This window comes from Cyclopterus lumpus, chromosome 23 (genome assembly GCF_009769545.1).
Source record: "Cyclopterus lumpus isolate fCycLum1 chromosome 23, fCycLum1.pri, whole genome shotgun sequence".
In the NCBI taxonomy this organism is placed as follows: Eukaryota; Metazoa; Chordata; class Actinopteri; order Perciformes; family Cyclopteridae; genus Cyclopterus; species Cyclopterus lumpus.
The window spans coordinates 5,819,422-5,842,425 of record NC_046988.1 but is presented as its reverse complement, the minus strand read 5'-3'; the positions used below and the strand labels follow the sequence as shown (position 1 = coordinate 5,842,425).

Below are 23,004 nucleotides of genomic sequence, written 5' to 3'. Positions count from 1 at the left end.
ACAGGAGCTTAGCGAGGGAGAGTCACATCGGATTAGCACAAGGTGGAGTTTCCTACTTCAGTCCCTCGTGTGTCCTCACTGACAGCAGCACACGTAAAGCAGGTGGGGTTGGGAGCCTCGCTAAAGGCCACCTCAACTGAGCCGACATGGAGATTTGAGCCACTTGCATGTGTGTCACACGACCATTTCTTCCCCTCCTGCAACAGAGGCCTTCTTTTTGCAGAAGGGAAATCACCTCAATTGGAATCACATAGAAATGTGTTATACTGTAAATATGACTGACTCCGCCAGTTCAGGCATGTTTGTAATGACAACAGGACAGAGGAGGGAAATAGATACAATTGAAAAAAAATATATATATATGACAGCTGCTTAGTGCTTCAACGCATCAGAGCTCATGGTTCAGATTGTTTCACGGTTCTGAATCAAGGAACGGCAAAAAAGTAAACATGTTTTGACGCTGATGCCGATGAGTCAGCCAATTCAGCAAGGCTACAGACCATTCATTTGTTCACCTCCGTCTCGAACCCCCCTGAAGTCTAAATGTTCACCTTGTTATTGTTATGTAAAGTGGTTATTTGCACAAACACAATTCATATGATTAACAAATAAAAGATTGTATTTCTATTGAGTGGACAAACTATGGAGCTCCGTGGGCTTAACTGGCCGAGTGAGGGCTCTTACTATAAATAAACAACCGAGCAATGAGGAGGTTGTGTTAGAAAGAGAAAAAAAAAGTGTGCTCCCGCACTTCCGCCATGTCTGCTTGTCGGTCAGTCAGTCAGTCAGTCAGTCAGTCAGTCAGTCAGTCAGTCAGTCAGTCAGTCAGTCAGTCAGTACAGTTGTATACGAAGGCCAGTGAGAAGAACAGAAGGCAGCGAGAAGCGCTGTCAGTCAGTGCTGGCTGAGCAGGGAGCTGATGGAAGTAGGAGGGAGGACGGTTGGCGGGCCGGAGCCATGCACTATTCAGGCATCATTCAGACGGAGCGCGACCACTGGGGCAAAACACCACAAGGTTCTCGGCAACACTCTCTCTCCCTCTCTCTCTCTCTCTCTCACACTCTCACTCACTCACACTCACTCACACACACACACACACACACACACACACACGTGCCAAAACTGGGGTTCGTACGACTCAGCCACCTCAGCAAATCATGCACTGCTTTGGAATGCAGCAATAACAGAAGTCACTCACAAGTGTGTCTCTGCTATTACAATGTGTGCCACCTGTGTGATTCCCATGAACGCCAGCGATATGACATTGCAACGGGGGAAAAGGTAGGTGAATGCCGCCGTTGTTTCAGTGTCGTTCTGATGACATTTTTGCCAGTGAGGTCAGAAAAACAATACAATCAGGACGGACACCTTTATCATGCAGTTCATTAAAAAGTTAAGCTCCCCTCCTATAAACCTTGAATGCCGTGTGAAAGAGAGTCCTGAACGGTCTAACTCATCTAGAGGACAAAGTGATGGCGCCAGGGAGCAGACGGCTCATAAACTAATGGGACTCTTGTAAAAAGATACTCCCCTCTGGATTAGACCTGCTCAGGAGGCCTGATGGATGGCCCAGATGGCCGGGAGAGGACACCGAGCCCAGATGAGTGTACAGGTGCGACACAGTGTGTGTGTGTGTGTGTGTGTGTGTGTGTGTGTGTGTGTGTGTCTTCTTTTCTGTGTTATAACACAGACATGCATAGTCAATTTCCTGAGGCATGCCTCTCCGTTAACTGATTTAGATGACACAGGTTCCAACATATCTGACATGGTCACATTTCTTAACTCATTTTGTACAATCCTTTATGGAGGAGAAGATGGCGAATTTCAGTTATGTCACTTGTTACAGGTAATGGTTATATTGCAAGGAATGCATTTCATTCATATGCTTAATGACACCACTTTTAAAAAGGATAAAAAAAGAATTCAGTAAAAATTTAAATTAAAATAGTAATGCTAATAAGACACAAAAACATCCTTTCCAGTCGCTACTCACGTTATCTTTTACACTTAAATAGCTTAATCAATTAGTCAATAAATAAAAAGATTCTGGAAACATTTTATAACCGACTCATCAAGAATACACCGGTTCCACTTTGGCAGATGTAAATGTTTTCAGATTTTCTTTTGTGACAAAGCGAGCTGTTTGAAGGACATTTTTCAAACTACATTCATTCTAAAAAAACAACATTTTAAAATGGAGATTCCACTGTCTCTTAAATTTGTTGGCTTTGAGTTTTTGTTTGGCTAATGCTGCATACACACCACGACTGACACACACTTGTCTCTGTGGGAGGGGCTTGATGTGCTACAAATTGACATTAAGCTGGTTTCAACTTTATTTATTATTTTTAACGCTCCAATGACACTTCAATGACACTGAGTCGTTGAGGTCATATGTTTTTGTTTCACCCTGTTCTGTTCACTCTTACGAGCTGGCAACGCTGTTTTAGTGCTCGAGTCGTCACATGGAAGCATCATTCTTTTCCTGAATCCCTAAATATAGATAACGAATCGCAGGATTCATCTAAAACCGCAGGCAGTGGACACAATATCACTTCCCCTCCATGTTAAGCAGCACTTCCCGGTGCCCTGCAGAGAACAGGTGTGGTCTGTAAGGACTGAACTGTGTTCAGTCAAGCTTCTCTTAAAAAGAGAAAAGGATGAAAAATTCACATGGTAGACCAGCGTGCAACAACGGAATAAACTAAGCCAGACAAGCTGCCGACACAGGAGACAGCTGGAGGTTGGGCCAACCTTATTCAGTCAGGTGTTTTGCCCGGGGACATGCTAGGAATCAGCCCACACACACATGAACATCCATGCCCAGATGTATGCATATAACCACTGACACACAGTTTCTAAAGCAGCAAGAACGGGAAATAACAAAATGCAGCGACGTCCAGCCTCTCAAAGCATCCCCTTTTTAGGAGAGGACACTTGTTCTTGAGAAACAACTGACGAGGCATTACATTTAGCTGACGCTTTTAACCAAAGCGACTTACAATCGTACACCATAGACACAGCTACGGGGGGCAATTCAGGGTTAAGTGTCTTGCTCAAGGACACATTGACTAGGTCTAGCAGAGCCGGGGATCGAACCGCCGATCCTCTGTAAAGCTGTCTCATGCTTTTCACACACACACACACACGCACACACACACACACACACACACACACACACACACACACAGGACCCAGTGAAATTGAATTACATCACCCCTTCCCACTTTGATGGCGGCTTTTAACTTTGCGAGCGGCGCTGATGGTAAGCCTGTCATACGGTGACGGCGCTGTGTAACAGGATTGCGGCGCTACGGAGTGCGAATCAAGCAAACTGTGGCGGCGAGAGGCAGGCCTCTTCACCATAGTCGGCGCGGTAAAGGGTGACGGCAGCTCGGGGAGAAGCGCACTGGAGTGGTGGAGGTGTAACAAAGACCTGCAGCACCCCCAACAGAGGGCAGAGACACACCGACGCACAGCAAGGCGATGGGAGGAAGTGTGCATATTCTTGTGGGCAGTTATTTGCTGCGTTTTCTTTTTGGTGGTTCGCAGGTCTCTCTGTGTCTGTATGTTCTTTCATGGTATTTATGGCATTGACGGCACGTGGCTCAACACCGCAAATTGCCCTCGACGCATGTTTGTGAACATGAGTGGGAGTGCGTGCATGTGTGTGAGGTAGACGCGTACAAAGACCACACAGAGAGAGCGAAGCCGAAAGTCGCCTTTTTTTTGTTTGAAAAGAGAGATGAGGAAGAAGAAAGAGAGACAAACAAGGAAGGAGACTAATGAAAAAAAAAAGGTGGTGAAAGATTGAGAATGGATAAATTGCCGGGATGGAGAAGAAGGGGAAAGGACTATTGCCATAGCAACAGCAGTATTTCTGCCAGCCAGCAATAACTGCTTGATGTCAGATGCCAGCTCTTGGTCTTATAATCAATTTTAAAAAAAAGAAAAAGATATGCAGGAAGTCTGTTAAACCTGGCTTTGAGACGTATAGCCCATCATAGAGCAAAGTAGCTTACAGAGAGCACCAAACGCATTGCTATGGATACAAACAGTCAATAACATACACAGACAACTGCCTCATCCTGAATCTTAAACGCAGCACAGGCTGAAAAGAAATACCTTTTGTTTAGAAGCTGGAAACTGAACAGCTCAATAAGAAAAAGAGATTTTTAATCTCAATGGGACTCACCTGGTTAAATAAAGGTTTAAATAAAAAAGAACACAAATACGAATATGAAAATATGTCAGATCATCTTGTGTTGCTTCCGTTTCCCTCGTTGTTGGCATGCAGTGAAAACGCCACGAGGTGTTACTAATCACCAATTAACAGCTAACAGATCTTTTTAACAAAAAGTTCCAGGAACTATGAAACCAGGGGTTCTAAATTAGGAGCGAAAAGCCCCTTTTTTCTATTCCTAGACCATGAAATTAGAGATGACAGTGGTCACATGACCACCAAAACAGATATTATTTTTGCTCTTTGTATTTAAGCTTGTTCGTCAAAAGAGTGGTTGTGGATTGGGTTACGCTAGAAAGTCAACTAATTGGCTCTTTATTCAAGCACGTTTCTCCAACGGGCAGTTGGCAACTTGCACATGCGTAAACACAGTGCAAGTGTTGCATTAACGAGAAGTGAAACTGGTGAGGGGACTTTTTTCTCGCTTTTTTGGGGGGGGGTTCTCAGCTAAAATAGCTCCCTCCTCACCGAGCGTTCAGCCAGCGGGTGCTGTGATCACGTTCACTCAACAGACATGCTCGCCTCAGGGCATCAGGAATAATTAGCAGAAATCAACCTGACATCAATCACCCTCCTCTCACACGCGCATAGGTCGTCACCTTGTACATGACCTTACATGCTAAACAGGCCGCTATCACAACCTGTCGCAAGGCTCAGTGGAGGGAGAGGGAAACTGACAAGGACGTTAAAGACGCGAGTACAAAAGGAGGATCATGACGACGAGTGGGGGGCAGAATCCCCCCCCCCAAAAAAAAATGAAAGTGCATTTTGTTGCCTTATCCCACCGTCCATCCCCCCTCAATTAAATCCAGTTTACTTGTGACGAACAGTTCTACAGGCAAAGTTTCATATCACACGCGCATGAAAAGTGTGACTTTGCTTCCATGACAAGACGAACGAGCCTGCAAAACAAAGTGGAGGGGGCTAGAACGCAAAGTAATGCGCTCGGCCCACCGTTTTAGAAAATCACACGCCGACCAACACGGTCAGACAGACAAAACACACACACACACACACACCTGTGGACACCAGACACTGGCGGTCTGACATGTTGGGGGGGGGGAGCTTTGCCCAAAAAAACATGGCTGCCTCCGCAATTAATTACACCGTTCAAGTGAGGAACCTGACCGATGGATCATCCCGGCCGCCTCTTCCTTTGAGCTCAAGGACAGTCGGTCGAGTTTCTTTTTTACATAAGGGGACGTCATCCCCGCCGACAGTGCCCACCGGCACGTGAGGGAATTTCTATGTTGAGTGTATGTGTGTCACGGACGGCGTGCAGCAACAGTGACCTCTGCTTTGAGGACAAGGAGTTTAATCAGTCTTGTCATCTTCCTCTTCACTGAAAACTGCTAAAATGTGCTAACGTGTAGATGGTGAAATGTGGAAGCAATTACGTCAGTGTTTCTCATCAGACAATATCCAGAACATAATACAGAGCAACTTTCTACACCAAGGTCTAAAAACGATCCGTAATTTTGCGCAAACATTCATTTCTGTTGCAGAAACATTTGACAGTACAGTACACTTCCTTCAGATGGTGGCAATTCTTTTCTTTTTTTCCTTCATCTTTTTGTATTCTCATCTATATCCCATTATTTGCTGCTGCAATGACCCAATTTCCCCACGGGGATCATTAAAGTTTCATCTTATCTTATCTGCCCCTGCCCAATCCTGCACTTAATTATGTCCCGTGAATGAAGTTCATCTTTCATGCAGCCAGCAGCGTGGCTCACCCGTTCTGGATGATCCATCTAATCATGGCGCAGAGTCTAAACTAAATTTAGACAGCCGGCTTGTGATGCCTGGCAGGCCCTAATGGGGGCTGGCACCTGGAGACACTCTGTACAAACTCTGCGTGAGCGGGCCGCAACCAATGTTGACCAACGCTGACGACTTGTGAACCCGTTTGTTTGCAGAAACTTTTCAAGGGGATCACACGTAGAGGTGAAGCACTGTGCTGACTAAGGCCATTCAAACTTAATGAAATCCAGCATTTACATTTTAGGATCTTAGCCAACGCTCCGAGTGAGAGAGAGAGAGAGTGTGTGTGTGTGTGTGTGTGTGTGTGTGTGTATAGCTCAAACTAATCTACATGTGGTAGCTAAAGCAGTGGCACCAAGTGCTACAAATTTGCACACTTATTCAAATCGTAAACCAATCAGCCGTGTCTGTCGACAGAATATGATTTGTGGATGCAGGTTAACAGACTGGTAGAGGTGATCGTCCGGTGGCAATGATTATCATTAATCATTACTGTTATAACAAATGCACAGAGAAATATTGGTGCATTTAGGGAACTTTGCACATAGCCAATAAATCAGTCAATATTAGCTAATTATTTGACGATAGAGCTCTGATGGAGCGCAAAATAAAATCAGACCCAACCATGACTTCCAGTCATGGGATTATGCCTTCTGAAACACTGTACGGCTTTGGCTGCGAGACAGATGAGGAAGTGTTGAGTATGCATTTACAGCAAGCACGGGAAACGGAGCGGATTAGAAAAACTGAGAGGGTTCTCACACAGAATATGCTAAGGTATACGTATACAAGATGATCTGAACAAAAGCCTTGTTTCTAATAAGTCAATGCACGGTAGCCTCTACAGTGGTGGTAAATAAGGACCACAGCCACTATTTCAGAATGGAGGAAACGGTATTTAAACTGTGTCATTTCTGCACTGAAATATCTCCTGACACGCTCTTTTTTGTATTTGGCACATTTAGGGTATTTAGACAGGCACATAACCCATTCTATGCCGAGCGCTGCACTTTTGGAATTCTCTGCCCTGGTCTCGCTTCATGCTCCCTTTCTGTCAGGCACACTCAACACACACATGCATCTGCACAATGCAGCGTAAACACACTAAAACACTGAAAGACTACTTAACGTCCTTCACTCAAACAGGCTTCTAACAGAGGTTTTAAGAGTTGGAATCTACACAACTCCCAATATTTTTAATGAGTCAGCATCTGTGCTTCTGCCATAACTGTTGGAGGACATTGGATCCCACTTCTAACATGAGCTTTATTTTTGTTTTTACAGCATGGATGAACCAGGGCTGTCCTTGACCAAAGCAATTCTTAGTCGACTAACTCTCATACAATTCTGTCATCTAATCGGCTTGTTGATTTGAAATGGACAGATCTGTAAAATGTAGTTTCTCCACAACGAATCACATGACATGTTTACTGACTGATGTCGTTTATCTCGTTAATCTACTGACACTGGTGCGATTGATGCAACAAGTTGGTGTGGAGCAGTTACCAAAAGTTAGTTTCAAGGGACACAAAGTCAACGGTAAAGAGGAAGCTCTGCAAGGAGTTCATGGCCACTGGGGTGGCAGTGGGAGCAGACAAAGTCTCTGGGCTTGGATAAACAATAAAGACCTGTCGTGTGGTTAGAACAAAGGCCTGTCATTTGCTTTTGTTGGTGGTATTTTTTATTCTTGTAATCTGCATGTCCAGATGGCTGGATGACTTTCCCCCTCACAGCATCGTTAAAAGCGCAGCACAGCTGGCAGACAGAGTGAGCAAACTAAGAGTGATGAGCAAGGGAGTGCAAGGAAAGAGGACAAAAAGAAGAAAAAAAAAAGGCAGGACTGGACAAACGCTGAGAAACAGAAAAGGCGAGACAGGGCAACCCTTAAGACGAGTGGATTATGCAAGAGCGCACAGTGCAACGCAGAGACAGATGAGCGTGGATCTTGGGACGAGCGCCTCTTACCCAGATCTGTGTTGGGGCCTGCCAACAACTGTTTGAACTTGTCCAGACGGGATGCTTCCCTCTCGGTCATGGCCGGGGTGCCAGACGTGTTCTGGTCGGCCATGCGAGCCACTAGCGGGATGACGGGCGGCCTGTGGGGCAGAGACCGTTGTCTGTGGAGGCCTGCGTGCTCACCCGCTGCATCTGTTGGGAGGATGAACAGGTTGAGGCGGGGCGGAGGGTTACATAAATACGCACTCAACACAACAAATGGTGGGCTTTCAGATCGTGCGGCACAGGTTCTTGCAGCCATGTTGACGGCCAATAGTATACTTCAGACTCCAACAAATGCATTCTGTCCCAATACATTTAGTAGTTTCTAATTATTGTACCAAATCACACATTTCAGACACACACACACACAAATGTGTGTACAACATTTCATGGCAACCCATCAAATAATTGTTGAGACATTTCAGCCTGGACCGGAGTGGTGGATCGACCGGCTGAGCAAACGGACACAGCCATCCCGAGACCCGTGACGTTCCACCGGCTGAACATTTGAATTAGTAAACTTCACTCGGGGCACTCGACACCGAAGGCCCGACATTATTGAGTCCAGCTTCTTCTGAACAGAGCAGTCCCTTGATTCCGTTTGGAGGTCGTTTTTTTTGTATTGCTGTGTAAAAAACGTTGATTAGCCTCTTCCTGTGGGGGGAGAAATGTTCACAACCTGCATCAGGCTTCCATTTCAGCGGCGGGAAGGTGACACTCTGGCGACTTGCAGTGATTAGACGCAGCACAGCTACTGATGTGCGCAGCGACTTTCAATGTCAGCGTACGGACTAGTTTGCTAGTTAGCAAAGTTAAAGTTGAAGAACTGCATTCTCCGGTTAAAAGGAGCCGTTTGTTTGTTTTTAGCTCAAATTGAAATCTGTATTAAGCTAAGTACTCAAGTAGGAATTTGGCAAAAACAAATGACATCATGAAACAGTAAATTAACCCTAAATTTGGAAACAAGTGTCACCACTGTTCTTTAGAGTTTTGATATGGATCCTTTTCAGGTGGCGATGAATGCAGTCAGTTACTAGCTTGTTTTGCAACAAGCCTCGAGGAAGGGCTTTATGACGGGTAGACAAACGGAATAATTCAGTCTGCTGAATGCCAAATGTTCCCCCAGATGTGCTTAAATAAGACGGAACGACACATTGGCAACACACAGACGAGTTATGAACAAGCTGGCGAGGTCGGGACTTCCTTCTGTCACATTAGACACGAGGCAAAAGTTCATAAAGATCCCTGTGAACAGCACTGCCAACATTAATCAGCGATATAGCCGCTACACATGCTGCGCATTGAGCTACACAAACACTGCGTAGCAATTAAGAAAACTGGAATGCTGCCGGTTTTAAAAACACTTTTCAGTTTTTACAAGGACAAATTAAAAAAAAAAAAGCTACAAATCTGTTCTAGGCTGTTTTATTTGTACTTACAAACATTAAAGAAGATTATCAAAGCCAGCGAAGGCTTCTTAGTGGTGGAACTTTTTGTGCCATTTTAACAGTAAGCCCTTTTCACAACTGAACTTTTAAAAAGGGGCCGTAAAAGACAAAGCCAAGGAAGAGGAAGTTAGTAATGTTCACTTATCAGTCACAATTTACTGAATCGTTATGACGGTAAGAAAGGATAAAGGCCTACATCAAAGTACACAAACAGAGGGCACTTCTCCAGCAGCTTCACAGAGCCAAGTGACCACCAGCTGTGTGTTTGTGTGTCACTTGCTCTCTAATGCGGCAGGGCACTGGGATGGTCAGTGCTGAGCTGAAGTATCCGGAGGGAGTCTGGGTCTCACTAATGAAAGCTATGCTGTGTGCCACCATCTAATTAGAAGGGAGCAAGCGTGTTCACGCTATTCCTTGCTGTCATCTCACACACAATGAGAGAAGAGAAAGAGCTAAATCAAATCTACAAAGAAATGAGACGCAGCAAACCAGCAGTCAGCCTCACTGGAACTGTGCATATCAAGTTGTTTACCCACCTGCCACGTAAAATTGAGTGTGCATGCATTAGGGTTTCTATACAAGCTCCCCTGTTTTGCTACATGCTCGGAGTATCTTGTCTCGCCGTGTAGACGTGGAGCGCATGCGAGCCCGTGCGTCGTCTTCTCCGAGGAGATAAGAGGAATTGCCTGAAGGCAACGGGCTCCTTATGTTATCTGCACCGGGAACACAGCAACAGGCAGGATGGCAGGCAGGCAGCCAGGCAGACGGGCGGACAGCACAATAGTCAGCGAGACGTTCACCGTGTTATAATCTAGGAGGCAGCAGTACAACCATTTCGTCTTTCCTTTCCCATTACAAGGGAGGGGATGGTGCGGTGTCACTCTACGACGTGGCTGTGCCCCAGTTTTAAGGAACCAAATACTTTTGGAGGACGTCTTGAACAGTGACGCGGGTCCAACAGGAGCCATGACACATGACAGTTGCTGTGTACTACAGGGGAAACGGACCCAAACTGACAATGAGGAGTTGGAGGGAAAGTGTCTCTTTCTACTTCCATCTTTATAGATGTATCTATATATATATATAAGAGCAAAGGAAGGTAAAAGAGGAAGGGGCAGAAAGAGACGTCTCAGGGATTACAATGAATAGCTTTTCACCACAGCATAGGGGTGTTGCAATATACCGGTATTGCTGATAACTGTGATACTTAAAAATGAAATATTGATAAAATGCTAATAATACAAATAGGATAAAATTGCGTCCAGCCCCTTTTCAATCATTATATGTCTATATGTAATCACTTATGGTTACAGACACTCTCTCCACCCTGCTACACTATTATTATAAATAGTATTAGCTAAAGATCTAATTTGACTTTTTCCCATTGAAATCCCGATAATAATATTTATATACAGCACATAGTCACAATATTCAATATTCCTAACGCATGTGCACTTAAAAGTTAAAGCAGTCTAGCTTCTAGTATGCCGGTGACATGAGCCAGAAAACTTTTTTGGACACTGAGCAATGGTGCTCACTAACCTTTAGGTGACCCAATTGGAGCTTCGCTGTGGGACTTTACAAGGCGGCCATCAGTGTAAGGGCTGCTCTGGGAGGCAAACGAGACCTCTGGGCTGGTCACATCTCCTTCCCCCTCCCTGTCCTCCTCGTCTTCTTCATTGTCCTCCTCCTCGTCCTCTGCCACCACCTCCTCCTGTGTGTCCTCTTCTCTCTGTTCCAGCTCTGTCGTGTCGTCCTGCCTCTGTCTCTCCTGCTGCTTGCTGTGATTCTCGATGACCTGTTCGGTTCACAAAAGAAAAACGAGGTGTGGCACTGGTGAGCTTCAGGTTTTGCGGACGAGAGACAACTCCATGAACCTACCGTAACATATAGCATATTACAAAGGTATTTTGTAAACTAAGTTAGCATATTGAGATGGGTATTAATTAATAGAGTGCTGTATCATAAATGATTGTTTTACAGAGCTTATTATTAGCAATAATTCAATAAAAAAAAAAAAATCACATTAGCTTTTTGACAACTGAACCAGTGTAATGTTAACTTCTAGGGTTGGCCTACAACAAGATGGCATCCCTGCAGCACTCTATTATCTAAGAGAAAGATTAAACAATGTGCAATTTCCTCTGCGATTCAACATTCATGCAGAAAGCACATTAGTGATGACTCCCCCAAACATCCTTTGCTAAACACCAATCTTAAAGGTTAAGCACAAACTTTAGTCACATAAATGTCATTTCAATCCCTCAAAAAAACATAACTGACATTTTCACAAAAATATATATATATTAGCAAATGTTTATGAATATATTAAGAATATTCAGTCAGGATAACATTTCGAAGCATGCGTTTTATGTAAAATGGACAATGTAGTTAAACAGGCCGCTGTTTAGAGGGTGCTAACATTCATGGAAATGCTTTCTAATGGAAAGCCAAAACTCAAACATGAACTATGTTGTTATATAGTGGGTGGGTAATCAAGCCTGAGACCAAGTCTGCCTTTTATGAAATACACTTAGGTATAAAAAAACACTTGTTCCGGTTGTTCACCTTATTGGCTGTCTCCATGACAACCTCAATGTTAAGGTTTTGTGCGGCCATGGCCAGCAACTCGTCATCATCATCCCCAACGTCCCAAGCATCACTTGTAATGCTCTCGAACTCCTGGAAGGTGGTAGCCTTCTTGGGCTTGCCTGGCATGGCCGGAGGAGGCTTGTTGCCTGCTTTAATTAGGCTGGAGGACAGAGAGAGGAAAAATAGAGAAGAGGAGTGAGGATAAGAGGGGGGAGATGAGAAGTGATTAATTCTGAAACAGACAGGTGGGTGTAGAAATAAAGTTGAACTAGCCCTTTAAAAAAAAAAAAAAAAAAAAAAGAGAGGCGCTCAATAACTAATAAATGAAATCAACATTTGCCTGTGAATCAAAGTCTACAAAATATCAACATTTTACGCACCGACATGTCGGCTGTTGAAAGAATTACCACTAACACAGAAAACACGCAATGAAGTGAGTCACACCTCTAAACAAAATACCTTTAATCTTAAACACAACACTCAAGAGCAGATATTAAGACCTAACAAGACTGAATCTTGGTCACGTTCAAAAGAAACTGAGTTGCTGTCTTTGTGGTGCAAGGACTTCATTGAATTCAGCCAGAACTAGAAATGCAACAGAAAAAGAGAATTCAATTAAATTCAACCTTTCCTTATCATGCGATAAAAGGAAGGTGGGAGGAGAGGAGGTGCTCTGATGTCTTTTAAAGACAAGGATTACCATAATAAAAAAAGGGAGAGACTGGTCCATATTAGCTTACTTTCATCATAACTTAGAAGAAAAGAGAGAGTCTGAAACTATACGCGGACAAAAAAAACAAGAAAATTGAATTCATGTACATGATTAAACGCCAATCAAAAGAAATAAAGGGTATTTTACGAAATAATAATAATTCTTTGTCTTTGTGTGGGGTGTGTGTGTGTGTGTGTAAAATGAGATAGACAGTCCAAAATATTTCCTATGCAGTACTAAATAATGGTTAAATTAAAAAAAGTTTTGTACACACATAACGTTTCAAGATTTTACCGTTTTTCTTTTTTTTGAGCTGTACAGAAAACATTTACTGTAAGGTCCAGGCCTTTTCTTTTCATTAATTAATTAATTAAATAAAAAATGCATTCATTCTCATATGTTCACACACTCAAGACCTGTGTACACCTGAAATACTGATACTTTAACTTCATTTTTAAATTGGTAGATCTTCAATTCATGTAACAACCAGTTTGTACTGGACATGATTACAAACTTTCAAAAAGGTTAAAATAAAACTAACAGGAAGCATGTCTTTTGTACTTTAAGCTTTCAAACTAGCCATCGAACAACTAGATTGTCTGGTAGGACTCTGCAGAACCGCACAGGCCATACAGTGCAAACAAAAGGTTATCAGAATTATACTGCAAGACCCAATGTATGCAGTTTAACACATGTAAGCATGTTGCAATTATGGCCACGTCCCAGTCCATGATGTCACAGCTGGTGACTGTCAATTGGAAGAACTAAATACTTGCACATTCCTGGGGATGTTTTACAGTATCAATCCATAGCAGAAGCTTTCTGTCTTCTGAGTGGATCGGTAGCCACCCTTCAAGATTTGACTTGTGTTGTTCTTTCCTGCCAAATACTTATCCTCTACTGATAAAGGTGAATTGAAAGGAACTTTAAAAACTCAAACCGGTAGGTGAAGTCCTGGCTTATGCTGATGTCCTCTGATATTTACCATGGGGACAAACGGTTCAATAAAAGTACTGTGTAATCATCCATAAAGTATATTCTGCTGATCAGCAAGCAAGGAAGGATGTATGTCTCTTAAGGAAAGAGAAAGACAACCCTTTAACCTAACATAACACACAGCTAACATAAAACGAATCTTCCATGATCAGGGAAGGTATATTCCTCCACTGTTTCACGCAGAATAAATACATAATTTCAGCTTTTGAAAAACTTTGAGCAAACGCAGAGGAGAGGACGCCAACTTCAGCTCGAGGATTATGTCGGTTAGCAACTGGGGCAAACGGTTAGCATCAGCAAAAATAAACTTAAACACCGGCGGAAAGCAAAAGTCCAATCGAACACCAAACTACTCCAATAACATCATAGTGCATTAAACCTACATTGACGACGTTATTTTAACTTACTTAGCATGGAGCAGCGGGTCAAAAGGTGGATGTTGTGCGCCGTACACATGCTGAATGCTGAGGAAGTGAAGAAGAGAGAATGTAAATGAATGAGCTAAGCTAGCTAGCTTAATTCAGAACTGGCAGTCAAGCTAGCCATGTTAGCTTCTTATTACCCATAACAATGCCAGAAAATACTCCAATTCGGGGGCTAAGTGTGATGGAAACGACTTGTTGCTGTAAAACTACGGCCACTTCGTATTAAAAAGCGGTTAAAGTATAATAAGTGACAACTCTGACTGCGGTGTGGGTACATTCGCTTAACTGTTAGCCGCTGTTAGCACCGTAGCTCTAAACTCAAAGCAGAAAGCCGTCACCTGTGACAGAGAATAGTTCACCACAGATAAAGGCACGTCACAAGGGGTGAAACTCGGAAACGTTACGCAATATCGGAGGACCGCGAGTGAAAGTCGAAGTTCCGTTTGAAGCTCAACAGTGCGGCGTCAGTTGAGTGAGGTTAGCTACACTAAGCTAGCCTAGCAGGAGGGAACACGTCACTCACCTGCCAGGAACCTTCGCTGCGTTTCTTTTCCAGAACTGTTTCTTGTTTCCGTCATTCGACATTTTCCTTCTGTGGTCCAACCAGTCCTAAACACGAACACGCAAACGCTGTCGTTATCGGTAAAACGTGAAATGTGTGTTTATTTACACCATGTACCCTCCTCCAAAACTCAGAGAGCTGCCATGTTGATACTGCCTAATCGGCAAGCAAACGCTGCTGTCATTGGCCGGACCGACACTTCCTTGATGTGAGCCAATCACAAGTGAGATCAGCTGTTCGATGGCACGGCAGGCTGCCGACGTCACGATCTGTCTTTGCGTTTGTTGAAAGAAACTACAAACAGTGTGTCAATCAAAAGAGCGACTATCAGCATCAGGACCAGAAACTGGGATGCTTACCATTTTATTTAACGTTATGATTTCCACAGCAGTTTATAGTACAAAGCAGATGGATTTGTAGTTCATTGAGGCTCTTTATTTTGCACCAGTGTTAATTATCACTAAAGTGTATTATAAGTCATATCAGCAGCATGCACTGCCACTCATCATGTCGGGGCAGAGTTATTACAAGGTCACATTTATTGGGATTTACATGAGCCTTATGTTTGAGCACAAATATTGTACAAATATTAAAAGTAAAAGATTTACCCAGACAACACCTCCTCATATTCCCCTTTGTATTACTTTGCCTCACTCTCAACGCAGCAGCATGTTGTGGAGGTCAAACCCACATAAGCACAGTTTTAGTCATCATTTTTATGTTAATGCTGGTGTTTGCCTCATCCCTCTCTGAAGGTTGTGTGAGGTCACAGTAATTATTAAGTTCTCTGTCTGCGACAGTATATGGAGGAACCTCACTGCTCTGAGTCATGAACTGGACGGCTGAAGCAGTGGTTGTTCCACTGGGTTGAAGCAGACAGGATGGAAGGCGAGAGCTCTCACTCCGTCACTATTTCGCGGTACGTCGTGCGTGATGTTACGGGTGTCGGTGTTGGTAGAAAAGTGGTCAAAGTTGTCATACCTCTGCACACATTTTCGGATAAAACATCTTAAGATTTAGTTATTTCTCATTTATGTTTAGAAGAAAAGAAAAAAACTAAATTTGATGGATGTTTAGTTATAAACAGTGGCGGACAGTGGTTAGTAGTTATTTATCATTGATTTTTAGAAGAAAAAAACTACACTTGATAGATTTGTAGTTATAAACAGTGGTTACGGCGGGCCCTAGTTACAGTCCAAAGCAAACAAAAACACACGCACACACAAACACACGCACACACACACACACACACACACACACACACATATCATTAGGCATTCATATATTTGACCAACAATGTGTTGGAAAGTCAAATAGGCTATTGTATTGGTCACTGCTGATCAATGAATCAACTCTTACATATCTGTGAATTCATGGGTTTAATGAAACATATCAAACATACTTAAAGACTCAATGAAAATGCATTATTTGTTGGATTTTGTTGGATATAAGTATAAGTATAATATACTGGATGAATTGTTTCCTTGGCATGTACTGTCAAACAAATTGTTAAAATAAAAACATTTCCGGCAGGTGATGTCATTTCTTATGTTATTTCCAATAATAACATAATTAAGTGTAGCGTCTGGAAAGTAGGCCAGTTTCCTTTTCCACGGTCGAGTGAATCCTCTCTCTCTCGTACACGATCTTGGTGTCTTCTCCTGGCAGCCGCACGGGCCAACGACACTGACTCAACACACACTTCAGACGCCGCGCAGCGCCTCGTCATGCGGGCTGCAGCAACTCACTAACGGCGCGTCCGAGCGACATCATGGAAGTACGAGCCCGACTACTGTCTTCGAAGCTTTTTCTTAAGCACAGACAGGTAGAAGTTGCCCTAAGCCGCAGTGTCTTAGCGTGGAAGGAAACTGAGAGGAGCAGAACACGCAGCTCCGGAATCATCAGCAACAGTGCTGCAGCAGGTAAGTCCAACACGTAGAAGGGAAGGAGTTTGCTCCACCTGTTGGTTAAGGCCTAAGAAGTGTCTGCCAAACAGCCCAAAGTAATCATTAAAATAAACAAAAAAATAAAATAAACATTGAAACAAAATGTGGAAATGACATAAGAAAAAAACAATTATTTAAACAAAAAGTGGAAATGACATGAGAAAAATAAATATTTAAACAAAATAAACACAACAAAAAAGTCAAAAACATGAAAAGTAGTAACGAATGTTGTTCTTTAAAAAAAATGTTTTTATGTTTTTTAAAGTAAGCCGATATATCCCTCCAAGAAATAATTGCATCCATAATTGCATAAAAAAGAGAGAGAAAAAGAAAGTCTGTAGCAGTCTCCTTTTTGGGATCATGCACTTGTTGAGGGAGCAGCAGCCGGGTCATGTGCGACTGTATTTGGAGTCTGTACCCTAACAAGATCAGATCACACACATGGGGCTTTTTCAGAGATAATTAAGAGGCTCTTGTTTCTTACCAGCAAGCCCTAGAAGAGGTTTGTCCCGGTGAACAGGGTTTGTTCTCGCGCTCTCATTCAGGAAAGGGTCCTTTCTGCCTCGGCTGGCTTTAAAGGTTTTTTTTAAGGGCCAAGCCAAAATAATCTTGTTTTCATCTTGGCCAGAACTTTTTTGGGGGGAGGGAGTGGGACAAGAAAAAAGGCAGAATCTAAAATTCCACCGGTTGGCCGTAGATTTGCTGCAAAGCCACAGATACAAAAATAACAAATGGATGTAAAAGAAAATGTCAACAAATACACTACAAAAAATGACTTACCCCAGCTTTAATGTTTACACTTACCCACAATAGATGTAATAGTTATGGACGACTTCTCATCTTTTGCATTGGACAACTTTCACTTAATCCAGACGTCCTCATAACCTCCTGAGGCTAATGTTTGTTCATCTAGATGAGTTCCCTGGTCTGCAATTACTGTACCATATCGAGTGGAGTTATTACAGCTGGCACTGCACACTTCAGTTTAAACCTGGCCATTGACCTTCCTCAAAGTGGTATCAAGCGCCCTATAATAACCTGCCATAAAGACTTCCATTTATTGAGTCAATGTTCAACACGGCTTCACCAAAAATGTGATCGCTGCGACAAGAGCAGAGCTCTGTGTACCCCGGAGTTAGGGAATCAAGCCAGGACACTTAGCTGGCAATAAATATCCAGTAAGTCCAACGTCAAACACCACAGAGCCACGCTCTTTATGAGGAAAACAATGACTGTAACTGCTTAAACCGACTACAGTGGCTGATCATGTTTATCTTTGTAGACATGTGCCCTTTGAGTGGAGTGTGGCTATCCTTAGAAGTCAATGCGGTCTAGTTAATTAGTGGCCATGGTAAAGACGGGGGTGGTGGAGGTGTTGACCGACCGGAAGAAAGAAATGCTCCACGTATTTTACATGTTGTTGAGTTGCATCATGGGGGCCGCGCGTCCCTCTCTGTACAGTTGTCGCTCTGTGTTTGACCTACATTTGCAGCTGTCTAAGACCGACTGGTGAAATGTCCTTGAGATAATTAGCTCTGGAGTTTACGAGGGTTGTTGGTTTCAAGACGCCACCCTCTCGCCGGCACAAGAGGTGTGAGCCCGACGACAGCCGAAATAATGCAAACAAATGAGTAAATCAGGAATAGGGTGGATTATTTTTTCTTTGTCACGTGCAACATCATTTTCCAATTTAGTTTATCGAAAATGGGATAAAAAGGGCAAACAAAACAAGCGGGGATGTTAGCGGGAAATGCAACAGATAGAAGGTGACATATTTAGTCGGCACAGATTTAACACTTCCTATCAAATAACATTTAGAAGTCAAGGGAAATCTGTGAATCAACCGCCGCACTGAGACGGCAAAAAAAGTTAATCCCAGCTGATAGCAGAAATTCATGCAGCGTGACTCAGATTTGACAGGTCTTCTTTGGCTCGTATCTTTTCCCCTTTTTCTTCCCAAAATGTCTATCCCCCCCCCCCCCCCACACACACACTCACATCAAACTGACACACAAGTGCCACGAATGCCAAGAGTAAGTGATATGAGCACTCTGGTCCTGATGCAGACAACATTAGTGGATGTGTTCCCTCTGGACATTCAGGTGGATTCGGTCAAATCATGAGCGCCAGTCAGTGGGATGTGCTGAGCAGAGGACAAGACAACGGTATCCCGGCCAGGAGTGTTTTTGTCCGCACACAGATGCAGTCTCGCAGACACACAAACCGAATCCAATCACCGAACCTCGAGTAAATCCCTCGGTCGCTCCTCTAATACAATGCATGTTCCCATCTTGGAGATCATGGTGTATACGCTTTGGAGAGCATCTCCATTTCCCCCAAATCACTATGCTTTGCGAGTAGTACTTCCTCAGGCCTTCTAAGCCTGGATAATTCTTTTGGCCGGGGGAGAGAGGGGGAGGGGGGGTTATATATCAAAGTGTTACAGTCTGGGATTCACTTAAAGCAATACGGGAAGTGTTGGAAAGCAGGCTGAAATAGAGTATCGGCGTCACAGAATTTCCTCCCACATCCAAAATCCGCATGTAACAAGTGAAGAAGCGCGTCAGTCACTCGTAGAACTACAGTAAGTCTCAGAAGTTTTGAAAGAAAAAGGAAAAAGAAGAAGGCTCGAGCCATGCTAGAAGCGCCGGGTCTTATTTTGTGTACGTCTATAAGTTTGCACTTGCTATTTTGAGTGCGGATGTGTGTCCAAAATGTTGGGCCAATCCATCCAGTTGATGTAAAACATATTTCACTGGATAAGTGGACCGCCAGAAGAGCAACATAATCATTAGGCTTCATCCACTGTCTGTACCGAATTGCATTGAAATCCAATTCAACAGCTCCTTTTAGGCATTTGGCTAAAGAACAAAAACATCAACCTTGCGGTGAAGTCCGGGCTTCACCAACGCCATTAGTCGTCATCCTCTGGGGAACATGAACGTCTGTAGTGCATTTTATGGAATGTTTGCTAATAATGCATATCAGATATGTAAGTGGTGGACAAACGGACCGGCATTGCCATCCCATGAGCCCTGCTGCTGGTGTGGCTGTAAAATCCAAACAACAGCTCATGAAAATAAGGTTAGCATTTTCTATTGAGAACAATGCCGTGTGCAGTACTTTTGGCCCATGCCGCGATCTAGCAGTACCACCGCACCCCTTTTGGCTCTTCTCCCGTTATGCCTTCCATCTTTTACCGTGCTTTCTTCCCCATCTGTTTGCCTAAGCCTTGACTTTAAAAAACACACTGTACCTGGGAGGAATCCACATGTCTTGTTTGACAGCTCACTGCCATGTGTACCCAGGCAGCGCTGCGCTTTGTAATCTAAAGTGGACGCTCAATGCACAGCCCTGTCTGTACGTTGTGAGACGGCAGCAGCGGGAGGGAGAGACGCACAGTGAGCAGTGCCTGAAAACAACAGCTGGAGATTGGGTAAACCGTATTACTGTTTCTACTGCATTAATGGCACTTGCATGCATCTGCAGCTAATATCCAGCACGGCGCCAGGAGAATGCTTAAATACTAGGTTGGCACCACCCGACAACATCAGCATTATCGGTCTCGCTCCCTCGGTGACATCTGTTTCTTGCACCTCTCTTGCACCCGCGTTGCATGCCACTTGGAAATGCAATATGTACGGGCAAAACAGGGATGACATAGAAATACATAAATAGTATGGGTACACCTACAAATGGGAGCATTTCCTTAAGCTTGCGCTGGCACATTGTCAGTGCCAAAACCTCAGCAACAATAAAGGGATTACACACTGATCCACTGTGTAAAGGGAGGGGTGCAGAGAACAACAGCAGAATATGAATATGATGACAGCTTGTTGTTGTCGGAGGACAAAAAGAAGGTGAGGCCAGGCTCGGTGCTGTCTCGGATATCATATAAAATCTCTTGTTCTCGCACATGCATGAATGCATCAGTTATATATCACGTTGAGATCAAATCCTGTAACATCATCCCCCAAGCAAATCACACACACTTCCTAATTTCGGCCCGATGAGAGAATGTCTGTGGACACTTCAACGCGCGTGACGAGGCGTTCGCTGACGACGTGTTAATGTGAGTCACTGTGCAGGAGACCGACCTCTTCAGTTGGACACCGCCCATTTTTAGCAGCATGAGCATCATGATCCTCGTTATGTATCCACAGATGTACCACAGCAGGCACAGGTGCTTGTTGATCCACCATGAAAGTAGAAAGTCGTCTCTGTTTGTGCCAATTTAGTCCGAAATTCAAGCGAGTTGAGGTCAGTTGTCACGGGAGAAAGATACGAACCCGCCGCCACAGATGATTCCCGCTTGAACCCACAAAGGCCCAGTGGTATCAGCGTTTCTAAAGGGCGAAGGTTATATCGATGGAATCGCCACGATCAAAGCTGCATTTAATGGACCCCTAAGCTCCTCTACATTAACTGAACGATCCTCTTTGTCCCATCGGCCATCGGTTATAGGATACAATTGTTCCCTAGACCAGTGGCTCTCAATCCTCGTTTACTACTGCTGGAGTTTTAGCCCTCCAGGTAGTCAAAGGGCCCCTTCCCTGATTTTAAACTCTATGCCTTCTCTGTATCACCTCAATGGAAATGGCTGCCTGCTTACAAATCCTGGCTTGAACTGGTAACATGTGCAACCTGTGATGAGCCTCATTTCAAAGAGTCACTGATGCATACAATCACGTGAAATTCCCAAATTCACAGATCGTCTACAAATCTGCAAACCGGTCCTGGCCCTTTTCACAGAATACCACAGTGCAGGTGTTGATCCATCTCATGTGGTTAGAGTGGAAACCAGTAGCACCCGGTGCCCTGAGGACTTGGATGTTTCCGGCTCGGTAGAAAAAAAAGGCACCAACAATGCCAGAGTTTGGGGATTACATTCACACTTTGGGCAAAGCAACACGCTGCCATTGCCAGAATCTGAGGTCCATTTCCTGTCTTGCACATTGGTAGTTGCTCATGCCAGGGTTCCTCTCACATGCGATTGTCCTCTTTGAACTCGGCCTTATTTCCATGGCAGTCAACCCAAACCTGTCATGTGGGGAACCTGAAGCCTGAAGGGGAAACTTCACAAGTCGTTTGAGGTTGCTGTTGTTGTTGTTGACATTTTGGGAAATACAATTATTTGATTTGTGGAAACAGGGAAACGGCAGACCTGGTTCTGTCCAAAACCTACCGGCACTTCTAAAGCTCATTAAAATAACACTTCAATTTGCAGTTTAGTCTGTGTAAAATGTAAATACTTTCAGTGTGGGACCATGTATTGGCCCGGTGAGTGGATTTTTGTTGTTTTGGAAAAGGGCATGGCTGTCTTTCTTTATTCTTTATGCGAAGCTAAGCTATAAGCTACACATTTAACAAATTAACAATATTAGGTTTTATCTCTCTGCAAGAAAGCAAATAAGTGCATTTCCCAAAATGTTGAAATATTCATTTTAAAGTGATGTATTTGTCCTGCTGTTATTATCTGCAGGTAATCAGCTTAAATCCTCAAGTTAAAATCACCGATATTAATGTAATAATTATTGGTCCTAAGCAGTAGTAACTTCTCTATTTTGACCACACTTCAGTTTAGATATCACAACAGTTGGAATCATATCCATTAATCTTATAAATGATGTACAGCCTCTGACTTTATAAACAATAGTCAGGTGATGAAGTGATTTTGTTCATGACCCACATAGTTAAAACTCTATATGCTTTATGTAAAAAGATTGATATTGTAATGGTGCAACAGACTGGAACCCAAAAGCATGACTCTGAGACAGGGGTAACAAAGATGGTTGCTTTTACTGGGTACAGGCAGGGTCAAAACAGGCAGATCAGGAATACAGACTAAAGTAACGCTCGAGAACTTGGCATGAAAAACACAAGACAATCTGGCAGAGGACAAGTGCAAGTGAGTGGACCTAAATACAGACTAATGAAGGGATGGGCTGCAGGTGAGATGGGCGTGAGAACCAGGTGAAGTAAGGAAGGATGATCAGGCGTGAATGGCCGGGTCTGAAATGACAGGAGAGTTAATTAAACCAGCAAACAGAATGAAAACAACTAATAAGACGGGGAATTCGTGACAGATATCAATATCTCCTGGCAGCCTCGAGCGCGTACTGTGGTCTATGGCGGGATTCGCCAGTCGGTAACAGTGACACAAAGCGTCACGCTCCAGGCCACACTAATTGAATCACTTGTGCCCTGAATATTGTTTCAATGACATTATTAATGGCTGTATATAATTTTAAGCTCTATATCTACATTGTCCTGCTCGCGACATGATTTCGTGTGGTTTTGTTTCTTGAAAAAGTAAAG

The 23,004-nt window shown here is 43.6% G+C and overlaps 2 protein-coding genes across 9 annotated transcripts in view; one reads left to right on the top strand and one right to left on the bottom strand.

Moving 5' to 3' along the window:
* Window positions 1–14,928, bottom strand: part of tbc1d22a (TBC1 domain family, member 22a) — a 98,454-nt gene extending 83,526 nt beyond the window's left edge. For 3 of the 8 annotated variants that reach the window (XM_034525954.1, XM_034525957.1, XM_034525956.1), the window contains exons 1-5: window positions 14,702–14,928; window positions 14,161–14,217; window positions 12,022–12,205; window positions 10,996–11,251; window positions 7,973–8,155 (exon numbers count right to left, since the gene is read on the bottom strand). In XM_034525954.1, coding sequence (XP_034381845.1) covers window positions 7,973–8,155; window positions 10,996–11,251; window positions 12,022–12,205; window positions 14,161–14,217; window positions 14,702–14,763 — 742 coding nt within the window. In that variant the 5' untranslated portion in view covers window positions 14,764–14,928. The other 5 variants (XM_034525955.1, XM_034525963.1, XM_034525958.1 and 2 more) reach the window with 3 other exon arrangements.
* A 1,583-nt stretch (window positions 14,929–16,511) lies between these two features.
* cerk (ceramide kinase) overlaps window positions 16,512–23,004 on the top strand; it is a 35,577-nt gene continuing 29,084 nt past the window's right edge. Inside the window, exon 1 of the mRNA XM_034526450.1 lies at window positions 16,512–16,662. Coding sequence (XP_034382341.1) covers window positions 16,512–16,662 — 151 coding nt within the window. The remainder of the gene's footprint in view (window positions 16,663–23,004) is intronic.